The sequence below is a fragment of the Narcine bancroftii genome, chromosome 9, assembly GCF_036971445.1.
Source record: "Narcine bancroftii isolate sNarBan1 chromosome 9, sNarBan1.hap1, whole genome shotgun sequence".
NCBI lineage: Eukaryota > Metazoa > Chordata > Chondrichthyes > Torpediniformes > Narcinidae > Narcine > Narcine bancroftii.
The window spans coordinates 94,511,473-94,534,064 of record NC_091477.1 but is presented as its reverse complement, the minus strand read 5'-3'; the positions used below and the strand labels follow the sequence as shown (position 1 = coordinate 94,534,064).

Sequence of the window (22,592 nt, the reverse complement as noted above, 5' to 3'; positions counted from 1 at the left end):
CTCATCATTTTGATACAGCCTTTGAAGACTTTGTAGTTTCAAGTCAGCTATCTTCTAGAATTGTAACATTGCATAATTGTATCTGCTTATACTTTGTAATTACATCTATTTCATGGTTTGAATATATACTCATTGTTTACTGTTGCAGGGTAAAGTGATAGAGCCATTAAAAGATTTTCACAAAGATGAAGTCAGGACTTTAGGCAGAGAACTGGGCCTTCCTGAAGATCTTGTTACACGGCATCCATTTCCAGGTAAATTAAATAGACCTACTTTTGTGTTCTCTTTTTACATTATTTTAAGTGATTTTTGATTATGTTAAATTTTATTTTGAAGGCCCTGGTCTTGCTATTAGAATAATTTGTGCTGATGAGCCTTTTATCTGCAAGGACTTTGCAGAAACCAACAACATTCTGAAAATAGTAGCTGATTTCTCTGCTAGTGTGAAAAAGGTAAGCATTGATCAATTGATATTTATTGCCTTTTTTTGGCTACAATTTAGAGAGCATTTGTCATTTATGTTTGAACAAGGTTATGCAGGAACCTAAATTGGAGCTGGAGTAGGCTAATGGTCTGTTAAACTAGCTCTGCCACTCATTAAGATCATGGCTGATCTGGTGTTGAACTCAATTCCAGTTACTTGCCTGTTCTCCCATAACCCCTAATTTCCTTATTATTCAAAAATATATCTACCTGTGTCTGAAATACATTTACTGAGGTAGCCTCTACTGCTTCAACAGCCAGTGGGTTCCACAGATTTTCTACTTTCTGGGAGAAACAGTTCCTCTTCATCTCTGCCTTAAATATGCTTTCCTTAATCTTGCGGTTACGTTTCCTAGTTCCAATCTCACTTACCAGTTTTACGGATTTATATAAGATCCTTCCCTTGTCCTTCTAAATTCCTATGAATATAGTCTCAGGCTGCTCAATCTCTCTTCACAAGACCCTCATTTCTAGAATCAACCTGATGAACCTCCTCTGCACCGCCTCCAAAGTCAGTATATACCCTCTAGAACAGCAGACAATGGTACAGCCTCACCAGAGCCTCCCTGCTGTTAAATTCATTTTCTCTAGCAGTGAAGGACAACATTCCATTTGCCTTCCTCGTTGCCTGCTGTACCTGCAAACAAACATTTATGATTCATGCATAAGCACCTACATGTCTTTCAGCCAGCAGCATGTAGTGATTTTTTTCACCTTTTAAATAATAATTTGATTCACCTTTTTTCCTTGCAAACTGGATAGCCTTTTTATCAAAGTTGTTCTCCAACTATTAAAATGATATGCATGCAAATTATATTTTGTAAAATGTGTTTTCCAGAATAAGAATGATAAATGAAATGTAGCTTGAATTTACTGAAATGAGTTGAAATGGTGCTCATTCACAAGAAATAGATATTACTTTTGACTTGTTGGACCCTTTCAAACATTAAAGAAAAAATGCTCAAGATAAGCTGAAGTTGATATTTCCTTGTACTTTTTAAGTACCGTATATTTTAGCATATAAGTTGACTGGCAGATAAGGTTGACCCCCTTTTTAGCCTCATTTTAATGGTTTTATGGTATATCTGGCATATGTTGACCCCCATTTTTCAGGCTGTCTGGACCTCCCAGGAATAATCCAAAATATTTTAAAACACCCCAACTGGAAGTAACAAAGCTGTAAACTAAGTTTTAAAAAAATAATAACCTCGGCCTACCGGTCAGGAGTGATGATGGCGACTTCAGGGTCCCAGGTAGGAGCAGTTATGGTGATACCCATTGGTGCGGAGATGTCAGGGAGCAGCGGCGCCAGTGGTGGGGAGGTGCTTCCAACATCAACTTATACATCAAATCGACATCAATCTATTTTTTTTTCAGTGAATTTAAGGTCTCAAAAGTATATCTGGCGTACAAGTTGACTGCATTTTTGGAGTGATTTTTGTAGGTTTTACAACTCAACGTATATGCCAAACTATATGGTACTGAAACCCATAATATGTAAAGCAAATAGCTGCATTTGCTTAAAACTAATCTTTATTTCTGACTCATTAAATTTTATTTAGTGGGAATTTCTTGTGCAATAATACTTGTTCTGAAGTGGTGTTCTGTTTCATTGAGTGGCAAGCCTGGTCTAACTGATTTCAATGTAATGAGTGGGGAGATTGCTTCCAGAACTGTGATGTCTTGCTAAGCCTTTTTTATCAGGATATCTGATCCAGTGCAAAACTCAAGCAGATTTTGCTGTATATTTATAATGCTATTAGTCAATCAAAAAATTGCCTTAATTTCCTGAAATGTTGACACTATAATTACAAGAAAAGCTATAACAGTTTTAAAGTGTGGATGAGTATATTTGTGTAAATTAAGGTGGAGAATGGTAGCTGGCTAATAAAATTGGCTGAGCTATATTTTTAATAATTGGTCAATTCTTGGATGAGAATTCTGGGAACATTTTAGAAAAGTAAATCTCTGGTTACCTGTTTACCAGATAATTGGAGTAAGAGATTTCAATATTGCCATAAGTGTGGAAATGTTTAAGACTTCGTTTTGTATGAGACACATTAACAAGTGACTTGGTAAATGATTATTTTAGGCTGAGGTGTTTCAAGAAAGATGAGAAACAGTTTCCTCCAGTCTGTGGGTTTAAAATTTGGATGAAGTTGGGTGATGAGAATCATCCAGTTCTTTGTGCTCAGTCAGGTTATGGTTTGTGGGACAATTGCTTTTGAAGAGCGCATTGTGATTCTGAAACCAATTTTTAAAAAGCTTAACAGCTGGAGGATTATTTTGTTTAGCTATATATTGTATCAAGAAATACTTGATTCATTATAATGTAGTGGTTTGTTACTGACCTAATGTAAGATGTGGGAAAGATGAAGAGGATGGGGAATTTAATTTCAAGTAATTTGGGAAATCAAATGTATTGTTTAATTGTACAGTATTATAAGCTATACAAATGATCTTGCAGCAGGGCACATTAATTCTGGAAGTTTGTCTTTCATTTCAACACCTCCAATTTGGTTGGCTCAGAAGACCTCTGAATTGGCCTTGCAAATTATTCAGTTCAGTGGAGATATTTGGGACTGTGAACACATTTCATACAAATTTTGTTCTGGTTTTCAAGAAAGAATGTGCTCACAAAAACTAATACTAAAGTCTTGAGCATTTATGTTATGTTCTTGTACAGCCACACACTTTGCTTCAGAGGGTGAAATCCTGTACAAGTGATGAAGAACAAGAAAAATTGATGCAAATTACAAGTCTGCATTCACTCAGTGCTTTTTTGATGCCAATTAAAACTGTTGGAGTACAGGTTAGTAACTTGAAAATGGATAAATTGATAAAAAACTGTTTCATGCTCTTTTTTTTCATGGAGTGTAAATAAAATGGGTTTAGGCAGATTATATTTTGAAATTAACACCAAATATTTTGATCAGTTTAAAGCAGTTGTTTTCAAAGGGTCCTCCCTAAATTCACATTCCACCTTAAGCAATCCCTTTGCTATAGGTACTGTGTGATTGGTAAAGGATTGCTTAAGGTAGTATGAGTGGGAATGGAAGGTTGAGAACCATTGCTCTTGACCCAATTGTTACTGAAATATTTTGCTTGAGAAAAATTGTTATTGGTCCATTTCCTTTGGAGTTATGAAGCTGTGCACATAACAAGTCATTTAAATATCATTAGAACAGTGGTTTTAAACTTTTTCTTTCCACTCATTTACCACCCGAAGCAATCGCTTACTAATCACAGAGCACCTATGGCATCAGGTGAAATGTGAATATAGGCAGGCAGTTTGAAAACTACTACAGTTTAAAGGAACAAAGTAATCCATGTGGCCAACGGACAGTTTAAACACTGAGAAGTGCACACTCCTGACTAATTTGTTCCAGAGTTGAGTAATATAGGCATTTCTTAGCCTTGGGTGAAATAAAATGTCAGATTGGTTGGCATTTGCTGTTACTCTGTAGAGACATCATATATTTGTTTGAGGGCCAAGTGGATGGTGATAGCCGAGTGTATTTGATGATAGTCAGATGAATATATATTTGTGCAAGTCAACAACCATTCTTGCAGTCTCTTGCTGGAGTGATGAGGTGAAACAATGGTTGCCAATGCTTACACTGAGATTGTCCTAATGAGATCTTGTACTTTTGTCTTTGCAAATCGTTGATTGTGACAAAAACATGCTCCAAATATTTTGACTGGAGGAGAACCTATTTGGACTTGGCTTCTCCAACTCCTTCAGTGATCATGCCTTGTCAGAGTGTTGTGTTTTTTCTGACCTCCAAACATTAGTTTGTCCTCTGGTTGCTGGGTGGTTCTCTCTTTTTTTTCCTTTTCTTTCCCCACCCCCACCTCTACTGTCGAGTCTGCTGTAGAAATGTCTGAGGTTTGTGTTCCTGACCATAAAATCCAAGAAAGGAGTGGATGTTGTACTATTTAATACTAGTCAGCTATTGCCCACTTGATGGTGCAAAGTGAAACCTTGATTTAATAGCAAGGGAGTCAAGTGACTGGAGACCTACAGATATTAATGCTCAGAAATAGTGCCTACTTGGGGGTCTCTGAGTTGCATGTATATACATCACTACAGATGTATATACACTGAATTTGAAAGTTTCTTGGAGGTAGGCTCTTCTAGTCCATACCGATTTAAATGATCTCTTCTAGTCCCATTTACCTGCATTCTACCCATAACCATCCAATCCCCTCACATCCATGCACCTATCCAACTTTTTCTTAAATTAAAAAATTGACCCTGCTTCAACCACCTCTTCAACTCTACTCTCTGAGTGAAGAAGTTCCCTCTCATGTTACTTCTAAACTTTTGCCCCCTAACCCTTAACTCATGACCTCTTGTTTCAATCTCACCTACCCTCAAGGTAAAGAGCCTATTCACATCTACTCTATCTATCCCTCTCATAATTTTAAATGCCTCTATTAAATTCCTCCTCAACCTATGCTCCAATGAATAAAGACCCAGTCTACTCAATCTTTCTTTGTATTCTAGATACTGTAATCCAGGCAACATTTTAGTAAATCTTCTCTTATTGATATCCTTCCTATAATTTGGGGACCAGAACTGCACACAATATTCCAAATTTGGCCTCACCAATGCCTTGAATAGTCTCAACATCACTTCCCAACTCCTCTATTCTATGCTTTGATTTATAAAGGCCAGCATTCCAAAAGTCTTCTTCACCACACTATCCACATGAGATTCTACTTTCAAAGAACGATGAACCATTATTCCTAGATCTGTCTGTTCCTCTGCATTCCTCAATGCCCTCCCCTTTACCGAATATGTCCTGTTTTGATTATTCTTCCCAAAATGAAGCATTTCACATTTATCTGTATTAAGCACCATCTGCCATCTTTCAGCCCACTCTTCTAAGCAGTCCAAATCCTTCTGCAGTCTCCAAAAACCATCTTCACTAACGACAACTCTCCCTATTTTTTGTATCATCTGCATATTTACTAACCCAATTTACCACTCCATCATCCAAATCACACATGTCAAACTCAGGCCCGCGGGCCAAATTTGGCCCATGATATAATTATATTTGGCCCGCAAGATCATATCAAATATGTATTAGAGCTGGCCCGCTGGCCGCCGCGCCAGTATAGCGCATGCACAGCTAATACTACAAATCCCAGAATGCTTTGCAAATGCGTTGGCGCCGGCCCGTCAGCCCGCTAATCGCCCCCACCTCCTCTCTTTACTTTCATTAGCATCTGCGCCGAACTCACACGTAATAAACCCCTTACGAAAAATGGCCAAACGAAAGACAGAAAACAGGACCTTTCAAGACAGGTGGGAGGCAGACTATATGTTCATCATTTTAAAAGACAAACCTGTTGTCTTGTGTGTGGAGCCAGCGTGTCTGTAGTTAAAGAATATAACATACGATAACACTATGAAACAAAACACCAGGACAGGTATAAGGATCTGAACGAGAAGCAAAAGCTCCAGAAGGTGGAGGAGATGAAAAGAAGTCTGGTTTTACAGCAAACTTTATTTTATTTCTCATTTGTTAATGCTTCTTCTGGAAAGAGTTTAACCAAAACTATTATTAAACATTTATTTTAATAAGAAAAAGTTTAACATTACATATATTGAAAGAAGAGAAAACATGCAGATGTTGTTGAAAATTTTCAATAAATATTTAGTTTGGCCCACAACTTAGTCCAAGTTTTTAATTTTGGCCCTTGTGAATTTGAGTTTGACGCCCTGATCCAAATCATTAATGTAAATGACAAACAATAAGGGACCCAACACCAATCCCTGAGGCACACCGCTTGTCACTGGCCTCCATCCTTACAGACATTTATCCACTATGACTCTCTGGCATATACTTTCTAGCCACTGTTGAACCCATTTGACTATCTCAACATTAATACCCAGTTCCTGAACCTTCCTTACCAGCCTTCCATGTGGAACCTTATTGAAAGCCTTACTGAAATCCATATAGACAACATCTGCTCTACCCTCATCAATCTTCCTAGTCACCTCCTCAAAAAATTCAACAAGATTTGTCAAACATGACCATCCCTGCACAAACCCATGGTGAGTGTTCCTGATCAGTCCCTTCCTCTAGATACTTATCCATAAGAATACTCTCCATTAGTTTACCAACCACTGACTTCAAACTTACAGGCCTATAATTGTTAGGCCTACACTGGACCCCTTTTTAAACAGAGGAACCACATTTGCGATATGCCAATCCTGCGGCACCATGCCCCCCTCTAGTGACTTTTGAAAAATTACTGTCAGAGACTCTTCTATTTCCTCCTTGACTCCCCTCAAGGTCCTGGGGAAAATCCTGTTGGGACCTGGAGACTTATCCACCCTTATATGCCTCAAAAGTTCCAACACCCCTCTTTCCCTACATTTTCAATAATTACTCCTTTTGCTTCTCTCATTCTACACGATTCCATATCCTTTTCAATAGTGAATATCAAAGAGAAGAACTTGTTCAATATCTCCCTCATCTCATTCGGCTCCGCACACAGTTGTCCGCTCTGATTCTCCAAGAGACCAATTTTATCCTTCACTCTCCTTTTACTATTCACATATTTGTAAAAACACTTTGGATTTATTTTCACCCTGTTTGTTATAGACACCTTGTACCTTCTTTTTGCTTTCCTAATTTCTTAAGCTTTTTTTTACAATCCATGTATTTTCCAAGCATCTCGTTTATACCTTCAAGGAAAAAAAAGTGTATTTCTTGGTGATAACTGCTTTCCTCTGAATACCTGCACTTTGAAAATAAAGTAACCTGTAATTCTATGAAAATTATCTTGCAGGGTGATTGCCGATCATATAGTTATGTTTGTGGATTATCTACTAAGGATGCACCACACTGGGATTCCCTCATGTTCTTGGCCAGACTTATTCCACGAATATGTCATAATATTAACAGGTTTGTTCTAATTAGGAAATTAGGAAATGAAAATTAAACATGTGTAATGTTAAAATTCTGATGTTACACATTTATTCTGTTAATGTTGTTTTTCAGAGTTGTATACGTTTTTGGATCACAGATCCGAGAACCTATTACAGATGTAACACCGACTTTTTTAACAACAGGTGTGCTTGGCACACTCCGGCAGGCTGACTTTGAGGCTAACAACATTCTTAGAGAGTCAGGTAAGAATGAGCTTTTGACAGTTTGAAAATTTATTTGTCAGTGAGAATTCTTAGTGGAGATGAGAGTTAACTTTTTTTTCCATTGAAATGATCTTAATTATTCAATATTCTGATTTTCAGCATTTTTGTACATGGCAAATAGTTGTGAAAGTGACCTATTTCTAACAGGGAATAATATAGTTCTCAGTGTAGCTACTGTTTTCTGCAATCATAAGCCTAAGTCCTGAAAAGTGAGTTACCATGATTGTTGGTGAGCTGTTATGCTTCACCTTGGACCCAAAGGTACAGAATAACAAACGAAGTTGTGCAGAAGAAAGATGAGCAGCTAAGATCCAAAGTAGAAAGCAGAAGCACAAGTTATGGATTACAATCTGAACCATTTGGAGATTGATGTCTGGCTCATAGGTTGATGATGGTCTGTGTGTGTGTGTGTGGGGGTGGGGGGGGGGGGGGGTGGGGTGTGGTGGGAGAAAATGTGCATCAATTCTGAGGCACCTGTATCTGTACTGGGAGCTGTTTTGTTGGACTGGTACACAAAAATGTTTTTTAACCTTGTAACTCTAGGCCTGTTGGAAAAGAATAATAGTATTCGCATGACAGGAAATTTAAAGAGAAAGAACAGGGGGAAAGTGCATTGTAGCAAAATGGATAATGATGATCAGAGCCAAAAAGGTTGTATATATAATTCTAGTTTGAGGCAGAGCAAGAAAAATGGCAAACAATTGAAGGCTCTTTTATCTGAATGTAGGCAGCTAGAACGCTTCCACCAGCGTTGTCTCCGCTCCATCCTCAACATCCATTGGAGCGCTTTCATCCCTAACGTCGAAGTACTCGAGATGGCAGAGGTCGACAGCATCGAGTCCACGCTGCTGAAGATCCAGCTGCGCTGGTTGGGTCACGTCTCCAGAATGGAGGACCATCGCCTTCCCAAGATCGTGTTATATGGCGAGCTCTCCACTGGCCACCGTGACAGAGGTGCACCAAAGAAAAGGTACAAGGACTGCCTAAAGAAATCTCTTGGTGCCTGCCACATTGACCACCGCCAGTGGGCTGATAACGCCTCAAACCGTGCATCTTGGCGCCTCACAGTTTGGCGGGCAGCAACCTCCTTTGAAGAAGACCGCAGAGCCCACCTCACTGACAAAAGGCAAAGGAGGAAAAACCCAACACCCAACCCCAACCAACCAATTTTCCCCTGCAACCGCTGCAACCGCGTCTGCCTGTCCCGCATCGGACTTGTCAGCCACAAACGAGCCTGCAGCTGACGTGGACTTTTTACCCCCTCCATAAATCTTCGTCCGCGAAGCCAAGCCAAAGAAAGAAAAAAAAAGGCAGCATTCTTAAGACTGAATTGATGACAATCAAATGAATACAATGGAACAGGCTTCAAGAGGATGTGCTTGCAATGTATTAGAATCCATTATTAAGGAAATTAGTAAAATGTAGAATACACAGATAACTAAGTGGTTGCCATATTGCTATAACAGTGCCAGTAGCTAGGTTTGAATCACTGCTGTCTGCAAGGAGTTTGTATGTTCTCCCTGTAACCTGCCTGGGTTTTCTCCCACTCTCCAAAAAAATGTATGGGGTTTGTAAGCTGGAAGGGCCTGTTACCATTCTACATTTCTAAATTAAAATGATCAATTACAGTGTAAGATTAGGTAAAAATGAACATTGCTGCATGTAGTAGTGGAGGCTGACACGATCAGGATATTCAAAAGATTCTTAGATAGGTACTTGGATGTATGACACACAGGGTTATGAATGTGAGATAGGGAAAAATTAGATTGTGACAGGTCAGCACAACATGGTGGGATGTTAGTCCTACATTGTGCTACAATGTTATATAAAAGTGAACAACTGATATTTAGATTTTCAAAATATGGTGCCCTGTAGATTATTAACAAAATTAGGAGTGAATGCTTTTTTTTGGAGGGGGGGTGTTGGGAAATAATATTGAGGATTGGTTAATGGACAGAAAAAGGAAATGAGTAAGTTTTTAATTTGAAAATCTGTGATTTTAGTGGGAAGCCATGGATTAGGACTATGTGGACAAATTGGATGAGGGTATCAAGTATAATGCATTCAGGTTTGATGTGATAGAATGATGGGACTGTGGTTTGTGGGGAAGAATCAGGGGCTTTGGAGATAAATTAAGCAAATCCACAAGGGTTGTCAGATGGATCATTGTAGAGCATCCACAAGGAGCTGAGTGGTATGTTCTTCTGTTTTTATTTGAAATTCTATGAGCAGTAGCATAAAAAATATTGCTCTATTACTTTGACTTAAGCACACTTACTATGTTTAATTGATCTAAATGCATGAACATTGAGAATTGCATCATTTCTGTTTGTAGGTTTCTCTGGGAAAGTTAGTCAGATGCCAGTTATTTTAATTCCATTGCATTTCGACCGTGATCCACTTCAGAAGCAGCCATCTTGTCAGAGATCTGTGGTTATTCGGACCTTCATCACAAGTGATTTCATGACTGGCATCCCAGCAACCCCTGGTAACCACATTCCCGAAGAGGTAAGATCTGAATTTTGTTTAGATACACCATCTAAAAGGTGCTTTCTATCTTGATTCAGAAATGTCATTGACTATAAATATTTTATGTTGATTTAATACTGAGATTGACATGGAATTTAAATGTACATCACAACTCTAATTATCCAAAATAGTTGGAACTGGGGCCTACATCGGATAAACTTTTTTCAGAGAACTGGTTATTTTTAAAAAAAAAACAGCCCAGTAGCAACACCAAATCACTTGTAACAGTATTTAAACAATAACAAGCAACAAGGGAAGGATTTTTAAGCATTAAAATAATGTTTAATTCTCACCAAAAAAATTCTGGCTTTCGTTGATCACTGATAACCTCCCCATTGAGGTCCCCACGCTGCTGCCCATCAGCCCGAGGTCCCTGGTCAGTTTGGCTCTGAAATAAATTTAGGATTTCTTATTTGTTTTGGATATCTCATTTACCCAACTTTTTAAAAAGAAATTCAGATAAATGAGGATTTTAGAGAATCCGATTTCAGATAATCAGAGTTGTCCTGTATTTGATTCATTATCCTTTCTGATAGACTGAGAAAAAAACTGATTTGTTGAAATGACTATTCTTCAAACATAAAACTAGACAGTGCTAGACTTTCTCATTTTTGACCTTAATCATTTAGTTGGTACCTATTCATACAAGGATACTGACTTAATATTCTCTCCTTGTTCTGGTTAAACACAAGGAGCAGGTTTAAACATTTTATCGACTATAGTGGCAAATAATAAGTTAAAATCTAGGGTATTTATGATGTAATGTTATACCAGTGGAGAAAGCCATTACAGAGATTTTACTTGTATTTTCAAATGTTTCTCAATACAATGTATTAATAAAGCATTTTCTTGTAAATGCCAGGTTATTTTAAAAATGGTAAGGGAAATCAAGAAGATACCTGGAATATCCCGTTTAATGTATGATTTAACCTCAAAACCACCTGGAACTACAGAATGGGAGTGAATAAAGTAATTTCTTCTTGAAAACATTCCCAAAATCAACAGTATGGTGAAAGTGTGAATGGAGCTGCTACTTCGCACCTTTTTGTCAAACCCCCTCTCAACCCTGGAGCCTGTTGGGTAATTCACTGTTTTGCAATGATACATTTTAGTGAGCTAAAGATATGTTTAGGTAAATGAACTCAGCATCAGGTTGTCCAGATAAAAATAGTTTGGCTTTTGCTGATGTATTGTGATATTCTCTAATTTTTGTATATCCTGAAGTTTAGTTGGTTTATAGAACATAAGCCACTACCATTGAGTTGTTGCGAAACTCATTGGTATGACCCATTTTCTTTTTGATCAGATCTGTGAAAAGTATTTTGCCAAATAATGGTTTGTATTGATAGGTTTTGGTGTGTTCCAGCCTATATAAAATACTTGATGGTTTTATCACTATAATCTTGGAAATGACTGTAATTTTAATGGGCTGTTGGACTTTTTAATAAGTATTTTAGTTTTGCCAAAAAAAATACTAATCCTATATTTGCTTTGGGATCGATATTAACAGCTGACCCTATTGTACTGTACATATTTGCTAATTTGGGTGAACAAATTTTATTTGATGCATAAGAGGATTAGCATTTTCCAAAAGCAGCCTTTTTAAATGTATCATTTGACAATTTTGTATCTATTTTATGAACAAACTATTTCATTCTGTGAAATAGTTTCACTTTGATACCTATCTTGATAAGTTTATCAATATACTTATGTTCATTATCTGTTGCCTTAATTTGATTACTTTTGCATATTCCACAGTTAGAAATGTAATTTACAAATGCAAGTTTGTTAAATTGATGAGACAAAGTTCTGAAATTTCCTTCAACAGTAAGTGTTAATTAATGGCACAATGTAAAGATTTCTTGTTTTGAGTTTACTACAGAAGTATTCCTGAAAATTTAGTCTGTTTGGCAGAATTCCAATTATTCCTCTCCACTCAGAAGCTCTGTTCAGTTTGTTGTAACCAGAATTCTACAAGTTAAAAGTGAATCTATGGATATTTCTATGCAGTATTTAATCTAGATTGCATTTATGCATATGTAGATTAATGTTTCAATGCATTGAAAATTAAATCAACTCTATGACATTTTGTGACTTTTAAACCTCCTGCTGCTAAGATGCAGACTTGTTGGTGGATTGAATGAACTATTTAATCAAGTTGTTTTCTCATTCAGCTATTTGAGAAAACAGAATTAGCACCAAAGAGTTTGAGATCTTTCTGTTACTTCATTTAGCAGCTACTGGAACAGTAAGAAAAAAATTCCATGACAATACCTGAAGCCTGATTTTAATGTCTGAACAATCTGATTTCTATGTTGCTGAGACTGCCATTTTATAGCAGCTAGGTTATTCATCATGCTTCTGATGTAGCAGTGATTTTTTTTGTGGAGGTGGGGGTATCATAATGTGGCTGAGAGAGGTTCCCTCAAAGGGGTCTTATATGAAATTTCTGGTGCAGGTTCTGAAAAATAAAATGTCTAAATCAGTAATTCTGTCAGTACCTTGATTTTTTTTTCTCCTGGTTAAAGTAAATTGTTCAAATTTTAGTATGAGCACAAAGTAGGAATTTTATATTTACCACCAACATTGAAGAAAATGTGAGTTCAAGTATGTTAACGTTGCCATTAAAATAACAGACGTGCTTTTGTTCAGGGATTTCCATCTTTAATCATTAAATGAAATAGTCTGTCTTTTTATGATCAGATGGGTATGAAGCAAGCAAAAAGGTATTTTTGAAGTAAGACTCAAAGGCATATATCCTTTTTTCGTTCTTGCTGAAAATGAGATCTATTGGTCATCATTCAAATAATTTAAGTGACTTAAGTCAGGGTATATAAATATATATTTCGTATATGTATAGGTACTTCTGTAAACTATTTTTCTTAGCAATTCATTTTATTGCATGCAAATTTCCTATCTCCAGTTTCTGTTTATTGTCTCAAAATATAGTATGAAAGCTGTCTTTCTTATAATCTTAACTCCTGTTGGACCTTTTGATAAATAAATATTTAGAAAAATTCAGAAATAATTTCTTCATCCAGCTATCGTTGTCTGCATTTATAGAGTTGAGATTCCCTATTACCATTCCATGGCTTTTACACATTTGTGCAAATTCACTGCAAATCTGCTCCTCAGTCTCCTTCTGTTAATTGACAGCCCATGGTACGGTTGCAGTAGTGGGCAGGTGCCTTATTGTTTTTCAAATCAAAACTGATTCCGTCATTGATCATTCCAGGACAAAATTCTCCATAATTATGTCATTTAGCCTCCTTTCCTACATTTCATACATCAAGGAATATTTAAAACTCAATCCTTTAGCCAGGTCTCTGTTACTCTCAGTAACAATTAATGATACAATTGAACATTAACTTTCAGCAGTATTGTCAACATTTAGGGAGCTGACATCCTCTATTTAACCCTATTTGGGTTAATTTTTCTAGGTGTCCCTCCCGTTCCTATTTCAAGTCGGCAGATGGGATGTTGAAGTGGTCTCTACTTCATCATGACCACATCCAGTGAATTGTGCTCGACTTGCTTTTGACTAGAATTTTGCAGTTTTTGTTCCCAGCTTGGGATTTAAGCAGTGAGTTGCTGCTTTTAGAAGAAGTTCAGATTTATTGTCAGTGTACATTCATGACATTCTTTTTCCTGTGAGCTCGGCAGAATTTCTACTTATCGGGAGTGCAAAAAACTGTACTCAAGAAAAGATGCATATTCAAATAAGAAATATAAACAAATAAAAATAAACAACTACAATACATCAGAACATTTCAGCAATAAGTGTGCAAAGTAAGGGTCTGCAAATGAGTCTGAGTTTGTTGTTTAGGAGTCTGATGTTGGAGGGGTAGCAACTGTTCCTGAACCTGGAAGTACAAGCCTTGAGGTACCTCTACCTCTCCCTCTTTCCTGATGACAGCAGCCAGAACAGAGCATGTTCTGGGTGGGGAGAGTTTTGTACTGGGGCTGAGTCCACCATCTTTTGCAGGGCTTTCTGCTCAGAGGTATTGGTGCCCCCCTTACCAGGCTATGATGCAGTGAATCAGCACACTTTCCACTACACTTCTGTAGAAATTTGCCAAAGTTTATGATGTCATACCAAACTGTGACCACATTGATAGAGTTGTAATATAGACTCCCCAATAGAGAGAATTGGAGAAGCAAATCTGTAGAGAGATAGCAACCGATGTAAGAAACAGAAAGTTGTAATAGTAGGAGATTTTAACTTTCCAAACATTGACTGGGACTCCCATACTGTAAAAGGGCTAGATGGCTTAGAGTTGGTCAAATGTGCTAAGGAAAGTTTTCTAAAAAAATATATAGAGGTACCAACGAGAGAGGATGCAATACTTGATCTCCTATTAGGGAACCAGGCAGATCAAGTGACAGAAAAATTTATAAGTGAATGTTTTGGCTCCAGAGACCATAACCATATAACTGTTTACAGCACGGAAAGAGGCCATGTCGGCCCTTCAAGTCCGTGCCGATTCACTTGAACAACTCCACTAGCTCCTCCGCAAACTCCTGAGGAAGTAGAGGCTTTCTTCATGATGCCATTGGTGTGTCATAAAGATAAAAAATGGAAAATGGGAAAAGCTATGCTCCGGAACTATGAGAAATACAATAAACATGAGGTTACGCATGAATGTCATTAGTTTCAAGTTAATACTAGAGCGCCTCGGATATCCCCCCCCCCAAGTTCCTCAACATGGTTATCCAACTGCACGAAAACCAACAAGGTCGGGTCAGATACAGCAATGAACTCTCCGAACCCTTCTCCATTGACAACGGCGTGAAGCAAGGCTGCGTCCTCGCACCAACCCTCTTTACTATCTTCTTCAGCATGATGCTGAAACAAGCCATGAAAGACTTCAACAATGAAGACGCTGTTTACATCCGGTACCACACGGATGGCAGTCTCTTCAATCTGAGGCGCCTGCCTGCAAGCTCACACCAAGACTCAAGAGCAACTTGTCCGTGAACTACTCTTTGCAGACGATGCCACTTTAGTTACCCATTCAGAGCCAGCTCTCCAGTGCATGACATCCTCTTTTGCAGAAACTGCCAAAATGTTTGGCCTGGAAGTCAGCCTGAAGAAAACTGAGGTCCTCCATCAGTCAGCTCCCCACCATGACTACCAGCCCCCCCCCCCACATCTCCATCGGGCACACAGAACTCAAAACAGTCAACCAGTTTACCTACCTCGGCTGCACCATTTCATGTGATGCAAGGATCAACAAAGAGATAGACAACAGACTCGCCAAGGCAAATAGCGCCTTTGGAAGACTACACAAAAGAGTCTGGAAAAACAACCACCTGAAGAAACACACAAAGATCAGTGTGTACAGAGCCGTTGTCATACCCACGCTCCTGTTCGGCTCCGAATCGTGGGTCCTCTACCGGCATCACCTACGGCTCCTAGAACGCTTCCATCAGCGCTGTCTCCGCTCCATCCTCAACATTCATTGGAATGACTTCATCACCAACATCGAAGTACTCGAGCTGGCAGAGTCCGCAAGCATCGAATCCATGCTGCTGAAGATCCAACTGCGCTGGGTCCAGAATGGAGGACCATCGCCTTCCCAAGATCGAGTTATATGACGAGCTCTCCACTGGCCACCATGACAGAGGTGCACCAAAGAAAAGGCACAAGGACTGCTTAAAGAAATCTCTTGGTGCCTGCCACATTGACCACCGCCAGTAGGCTGATATTGCCTCCTACCGTGCATCTTGGCGCCTCACAGTTCAGCGGGCAGCAACCTCCTTTGAAGAAGACCGCAGAGCCCACCTCACTGACAGAAGACAAAGGAGGAAAAATCCAAATCCCAACCAACCAATTTTCCCTTGCAACCGCTGCAACTGTGCCTGCCTGTCCCGCATCGGACTTGTCAGTCACCAACGAGCCTGCAGCTGACGTGGACATACCCCTCAATAAATCTTCGTCCATGAAGCCAAGCCAAAGAAGAAGTATTATAGATAAAGATCAATCTGGTCCTCAAGTTGAGATTCTAAATAGGAGAGAGGCCAATTTTGTGGAAATGAGAAAGGTTCTAGAAAGTTGTTTTCTGGCAAGGATGTGTTCAGTAAGTGGAAAGCCTTCAAGGGCGAAATTTTGATAGTGTGGAGTTTGCACATTCCTGTCAGGATTAAAGTTAACAAGCATAGGGAACCTTAGTTTTCAAAGGATATTAGCAATCTGGTAAAGAGTAAGAGAGAAATGTATAGCAGGTATAGGCAACAAGGAGTAATGAGGTATGAGAAGAGTATAGAAAATGTAAGAAAATACTTAAGAAGAAAATCAGGAAGGCAAAAATAAGGTATGAGGTTGCTTTGGCAGTTAATGTGAAGGTAAACCTGAAGGATTTCTATAAGTATATTGAGTAAAAGGATAGTAAGGGACAAAATCCCTTACTATCAGAGTGGTCATCTATGCGTGGAGCCTAACAAGATAGGGTGGTCTTAAACAGTTTTTTTGCATCAGTATTTACTCAGGAAACTGGGATGGTGTACAAGGAAGGAAGAGAAACAAGCAATAGTGGTATAGAACATAAAAGAGATTAAAGAAGAGGAGGTGCTTGCTGCCTTACAGCGAATAGAGGTAGATAAATCCCCTGGGCATGACATAATCCCCTGGATCTTGAGGAAGACTAGTTTAGAAATTGCAGGGGGCCTGGCAGAAATATTTAAAATCTCCTTCGCCAAGGGTGAGGAGCTAGAGGATTGGAGGGTAGCTCTTGTTATGTTGTTTAATAAAGGCTCCAAAAATAAACAAGGAAATTACAGGCTGGTGAGCCTGACATCAGTAGAGGGTAAATTATTAGAGAGTGTTCTGAAAGATCAGATATACAAGTATTTGGACAGCCAAAACCTGGTTAAGGATAGTCAGCATGGCTTTGTGTGTGGTAGATTATATTTAACAAATCTTGCAGAGTTTTTGGAGGAGGTTACCAAGAGAGTAGACAAAGGAAAGGCTGTTGATATTGTTCATATGGGAGGTTAGTTCAGAAGGTTCACGCACTAGGTATCCATGGAGAGATTGGAAAATGGATTTGAAATTGGCTGAATGGGTGAAGATAGAGTGGTAGTGGATGATTGCTTCTCAGACTGGAGGCCTGTGATTGGTGGTGTGCCTCAGGGATCGGTGCTGGGACCATTGTTGTTTGTTGCCTATATCAATGATCTGGATGATAATGTGGCAAATTGGATCAGCAAGTTTGCTGATGGTACTAAAATTGAGGTGTTGTGGACGGAAAATGGCAGATGGAATTTAATGAAGATAAATATGAGGTGTTGCATTTAGGACAAACCAAGGTAGGACATGCATAGTAAATGGTAGAGCACTGAAGAGAACGGAGGAACAAAGGGATCGGGGAATACAGGTACATTAATCCCTGAAAGTGGCATCACAGGTAGACAGGGTTTTTAAGAAAGCTTTTTGTATCTTGGCCTTAATAAATCAAAATATTGAGTACAGGAGTTGGGATGTTATGGTGAGATGGTATAAGAAATTGGTGATGCCAAATTTGGAGTATTATGTTCCGTTCTGGTTGTCAAACTATAGGAAGGATATCAGTAAGATCAAAAGAGTGCGGAGAAGATTTACTGGGATTTTGCCGGGTCTTCAGGAGTTGAGTTACAGGGAAACAGGTTGGAACTTTATTTCTTAGAGTGTAGAAGAATGAGGGGAAATTTGATAGAGGCTTACAAAATTATGAGGGGAATAGACAGTAAATGCGAGTAGTCTCTTTCCACTTAGATTGGGAGATATAAATATGAGAGGAAATGGCTTTAGGGTGAAAGATTTGGGGGGAACTTCACTCAGAGTGGTGGGAGTTTGGAACAAGCTGCCACATGATATGGTAAATGCAGGCTCACTCATAAGTTTTAAGAATACATTGGAAAGATACATGGATGGGAGAGGTCTGGAGGGTTACGGAATGGATGCAGGTCACTGGGACTCAAGGAAAGATATTTCAGCACAGATTATAAGGGCCAAATGGACTGTTTTCTGTGCTATGGTTTTCTGCCGTTCTCTGAACTCCTGAGGAAGTAGAGGTGTTAACTTGCTTTCTTCATGATGATGTTAGTGTGCTGAGTCCAGGAATTAAAATTTACTCACCTGTCCACTTTTGATCTGCCAATGATCACTGGATCGTACAGCTCTGTTTATCCCTTCCTTAAAACTACAATCAGCTCCTTTGTTTTGGTGACATTGAATGAAAGGTTGTTACACCATTCAGTCAAGTTTTCAATCTCCTGTATACCGACTCATCGTCTCTTCTTATACAACCAACCACTGCTATGTTATCATCAGTAAATTTATAGATGGTGTGTCGTACCGATCCACACAGTTGTATGTATAAAGCGAGGAGAGCTGGGGGCAAAGTACGCAGCCCTGTCGGCTGATGGAGATTGTTGAGGAGTTGTTCTTGCCTATCCTCACTGGGTTCTAGAGGTGAGAAAATCCATGATCAAATTTCACAGTAGGATATTGAGGTCCAGATCTTGGAGTTTGCTGATCAGTTTTTAGGAAATGATGGCGTTGAATGCTGAACATTAGTGAAGAAGCAAACTGATGTGTGTATCTTTTTTGTGTAGAGTTTTGTATAGAGCCATTAAGATGGTGCAGTAGGCAAATTGGAATGGTTTGACCAGCATCTCAAAACACTTAGCTGTGGATGCGAGTTCCACAGATTGGTCATCATTTAGGTAGGTTGCCTGACTTCTGGGCTCTGGTATTTTTGAGGCCTGTTTAAAATGGATGGGTACCACACCTACCGGATTGAGATACTGAGATATCCCTGAATACATTGGCAAGTTGGTCAGTACAGGTTTTCAGTTCTTGGTTGGGTACCATTCAGACCAGATGCTTTCCTTGGATTTGTTCTGAAGCAGCCTGCACAACATCTTAACTGACAATATAGGATCATTAGGAGACGCAGTGGTTCTTCCTTGTTCTGGTGGTCAAATCATGTGTAGAAGGGATTGAGTTAATCACTTACTGCACCGGATTTGGTTTTATAGCACGTTATGTCATTTGCACCCTGCCACATCTGCCGGGTATCCATTGTTTTCATTCTCACCCGGAATCTCCACTTTGGGAGATTCCTTTTCATAGGTTGTACCTGTTCCTGTAGTGTTTTGGATCTTCAGATTTAAATGCGTATGATCTGGCTCTCAGCAGGTTTTGGATTTCTTTTTTCATCCAGGGCTTCTGGAAAACCCTGAATGAACATGTTTTCAATCAAGGGCAAGTTAATGATAATGATACTTTGGTCTAAATTGCCTTCATAATTGCCTTTGGGGTTTTCCTCACATCACAGCTCCAACATGTATTATAGCAGAGGCAGCTGTTATCACATTTCTGGATAACATTCATGGGTTTTGAAACTGTTATGCTATTCCAGCAACCTATCGAGGAGGAGGATTATTGCCACGCTGCAGCATTGACCGCTAGATCTTGAATTTATTAACCTCTTGGAATGTTGTATGTGCAACGCTCCCAGTCACTTTCAATGTTTTAAATGATAATCTGATCTAATTTTCCTTCCAAAGTGGATGACTTCATATTTAAATTTAGTCATGTTCCATGGAAAAGGCCTTTCCGAGCCCTTGCTGCGCAAATCGCCATACGTTTTTGAAAAGTGGGAGGAAACTAAAGCACCCGGAAGAAACCCACACAGATACACGGAGAACATATAAAATCCTTACAGACATTGCTATATTCAAACCTGCATTGCTGTTGGTGTAATAACTTTGTGCTAACCGCTATGTTAACTGCAACAATGTACTCCATCTGCCAGACCATTTCCAACTTAATTTGTCTCTGTTTCTGCAGGCTTCCCACTTTTTAAACTTTTTCTATTCAATTGAGTGTCATCAGAAAACATGTGCAAAACCCCGTCCAGACCCCTGTAGCACTCTGCTCACCACTGATTGCCAACCAGAGAAACAAATTTATACCAACTCCCTGGTGTGCCTGCCAAGGGATATCAAGGGGTAGTGGATATTGTATGTTGTAACTTGATTGTCAAGCTTTCTACCAGCAGGTGGTTGCGAGTGTATCGTTTAATGTGTGTCTTTTATCCCTGTTGCAACTCCACTGCATGTGTAAATAAAAATTACTGTTCAATTAGCTGCATCCGAACTCGTTACCCTTGGGACCCATTGAACTGGTTTCACACACATGTTGAATGACTAAATTTAATGCCTGAAAATCCCAAAAGTGACACTGATCATTTCTCCATATATTCTACTATGCTTGGTTTCTGTCTGACCATTACACACTGGAGACTCAGCTTTATTAAATATTAAAAGAAAACCATGATAGTGGGAAGAAATATCAGCACAAGATATCAGATATCTGCAGGAGGTTTTAATTTTATTTTAATTTAGACATTTAGCACCGTAACAGGCCCTTTTGGCCTAGCAAGTAAACCCTTGTATTCTGATACCAACACTAGTTGAATTGATTGTGAAAGTTTTAACAGTGGCGATGGGGCAGGGATTAGCAGAGATTAACTGACTAATTGTGAACAAAAAAACTAGGCTCAGATGGAGATGGAACCATTGGCAATTATTTTTTGTGTTGTATGTTTCACTAGTTCTTGTTTGGCAGACTATTCACACTAGTTACTGACCACAAACATTCACTAGTTTTCAAGGCTGATGTCGACTGTTCCACAATAGCATCAAGAATGTAGCTGGCCCAATTACTGTCAATATAACAGTGACTATATAATATTTGATTCCATTCCATAATTCCTCAGGATTGATTGAGATAGTCCATGCCTGCAAGCAGCAAGACTAATGCAACATTTGAGACATTTTTATGTAGCCGATGACCATCTCCAATAAGAGAGTTGATTTCTGTCCTTGACCATAAATCGTGAATAAATACTGCTTTTGCTGGTAATGCCTAAATCCTAAAAAAATTATGAAAAAACCACAATGAACATATAATATGAACTTTAGAAATGCAAAAGGATTTGATTTTTGTGGTTAATGAATATAATTGAACTTTTACCGGTTTTAACTGGAGCATGAAGAAGAAGCAGAATAATGTTGCCTCAAATTTCATCTCTGGTGAGTGGCACTAAAGTATATCGTAAAAACAGTACATTTCTCTCTGACTTTAAAATTCAATTCTTTTGACTTTAGTAAAAATCCATATCAGACAAACCATACAATATGGTCCCGCTGCAATTAACGACCACCAGCCAGAGATTAATTTCCAGGCAACATGTCTGAAATTATGCAGGTGTATTTATTAATGCCATGATAATCAGGAAGTCAGAGATCCCAAGGGTACTGTTAATAAGTATTCAGCTGCCAGTGGATTAAAGTATTATTCTTTTACTCAAATCTGACATGATGAAATTCCTTTCAGTTTGTTAATAAAGATAATGTGATAGAAGCATGGTAATCCATTATCCACTTAGAACCATAGAACATTACAGTCCATAAAACAGGCCTTTCTGCCCTCGTCTGTGCCAAATTATTCTGCCTAGTCCAACTGACCTGCAGCCTGTACATTGCTCACCATAAACCTTCCCATCCATGTACCTGTCCAATTTTTCTTAAATGTTATTGAGACCGCATTCACAACTTCAGCTGGCAGCTCATTCCACACTCCCACTAATCTGTGGGAGGAAGTTCCCCCTAATGTTTCACCTAAACTTTCCCCTTTCACCCTTAACACTTGTCCTCTAGTTTGTATAGTATCTCACCCAATCTCAGTTGAAAAAAGCCTAGTTGCATTTACTCTGTCTATACTCCTCAGTTTTGTATTCTCCATCTTGTTGCAGGAAATTTAATTTTTTTTTAACTGTCAGCAAACAAGTTGTTGAAAATTCATTATAAGAACAAGTTGCAATCAGTGGAAAGCCAGTATTAACTGTTTCTCTCTGGGTTCCACATATTATGATTATTAATTTAATGCTGGTGGCCATTATAATGTCCCCTTATAACTAATAGTCTCATTTGATTTCGTCCTGTAATTTAGGCACATTTCCTTTATAATCTGCCATTATCAAATGATTTCTTTATTGTAATTGTATATATTTATAAAAAATATTTGTTTTGGAGTCAGCCAAATTTGAAATCCTAAAGACAGGTACAATGAGTTGATTTGAATTGTCAGAAAACAGTTCACCGCATATAATAGTCAATACTGTGTAAAAGTCGACTCCCCTATTTTTGGAATCTTGATACAACTGTCCTGAATTACAAATTTTAAACAAGTGAATATAAACTACTTTTATTTGATGTACACTCTTCACGTGAATACATGAAAAATGTAAATATGTTACATATGGAAATGTAAATGTTGTTATTTCTGTGATAGAAAGGGAAGCTGATGTGTACTAACTATTCAAAGAAGGGGGAATAAAAATGATTTAAAGAACAATAA

General features: G+C 38.6%; 1 protein-coding gene across 4 annotated transcripts in view; it reads left to right on the top strand.

Annotated features, from left to right (window-relative positions):
• gmps (guanine monophosphate synthase) overlaps nt 1-22,592 on the top strand; it is a 59,173-nt gene that overhangs the window by 32,569 nt on the left and 4,012 nt on the right. For 3 of the 4 annotated variants that reach the window (XM_069896893.1, XM_069896895.1, XM_069896894.1), the window contains 7 exons: nt 149-254; nt 337-452; nt 3,170-3,295; nt 7,291-7,406; nt 7,503-7,633; nt 9,990-10,162; nt 11,046-20,312. In XM_069896893.1, coding sequence (XP_069752994.1) covers nt 149-254; nt 337-452; nt 3,170-3,295; nt 7,291-7,406; nt 7,503-7,633; nt 9,990-10,162; nt 11,046-11,147 — 870 coding nt within the window. In that variant the 3' untranslated portion in view covers nt 11,148-20,312. Of the gene's footprint in view, nt 1-148; nt 255-336; nt 453-3,169; nt 3,296-7,290; nt 7,407-7,502; nt 7,634-9,989; nt 10,163-11,045; nt 20,313-22,592 lie in introns of those variants that run through there. The other variant, XR_011344192.1, reaches the window with a different exon arrangement.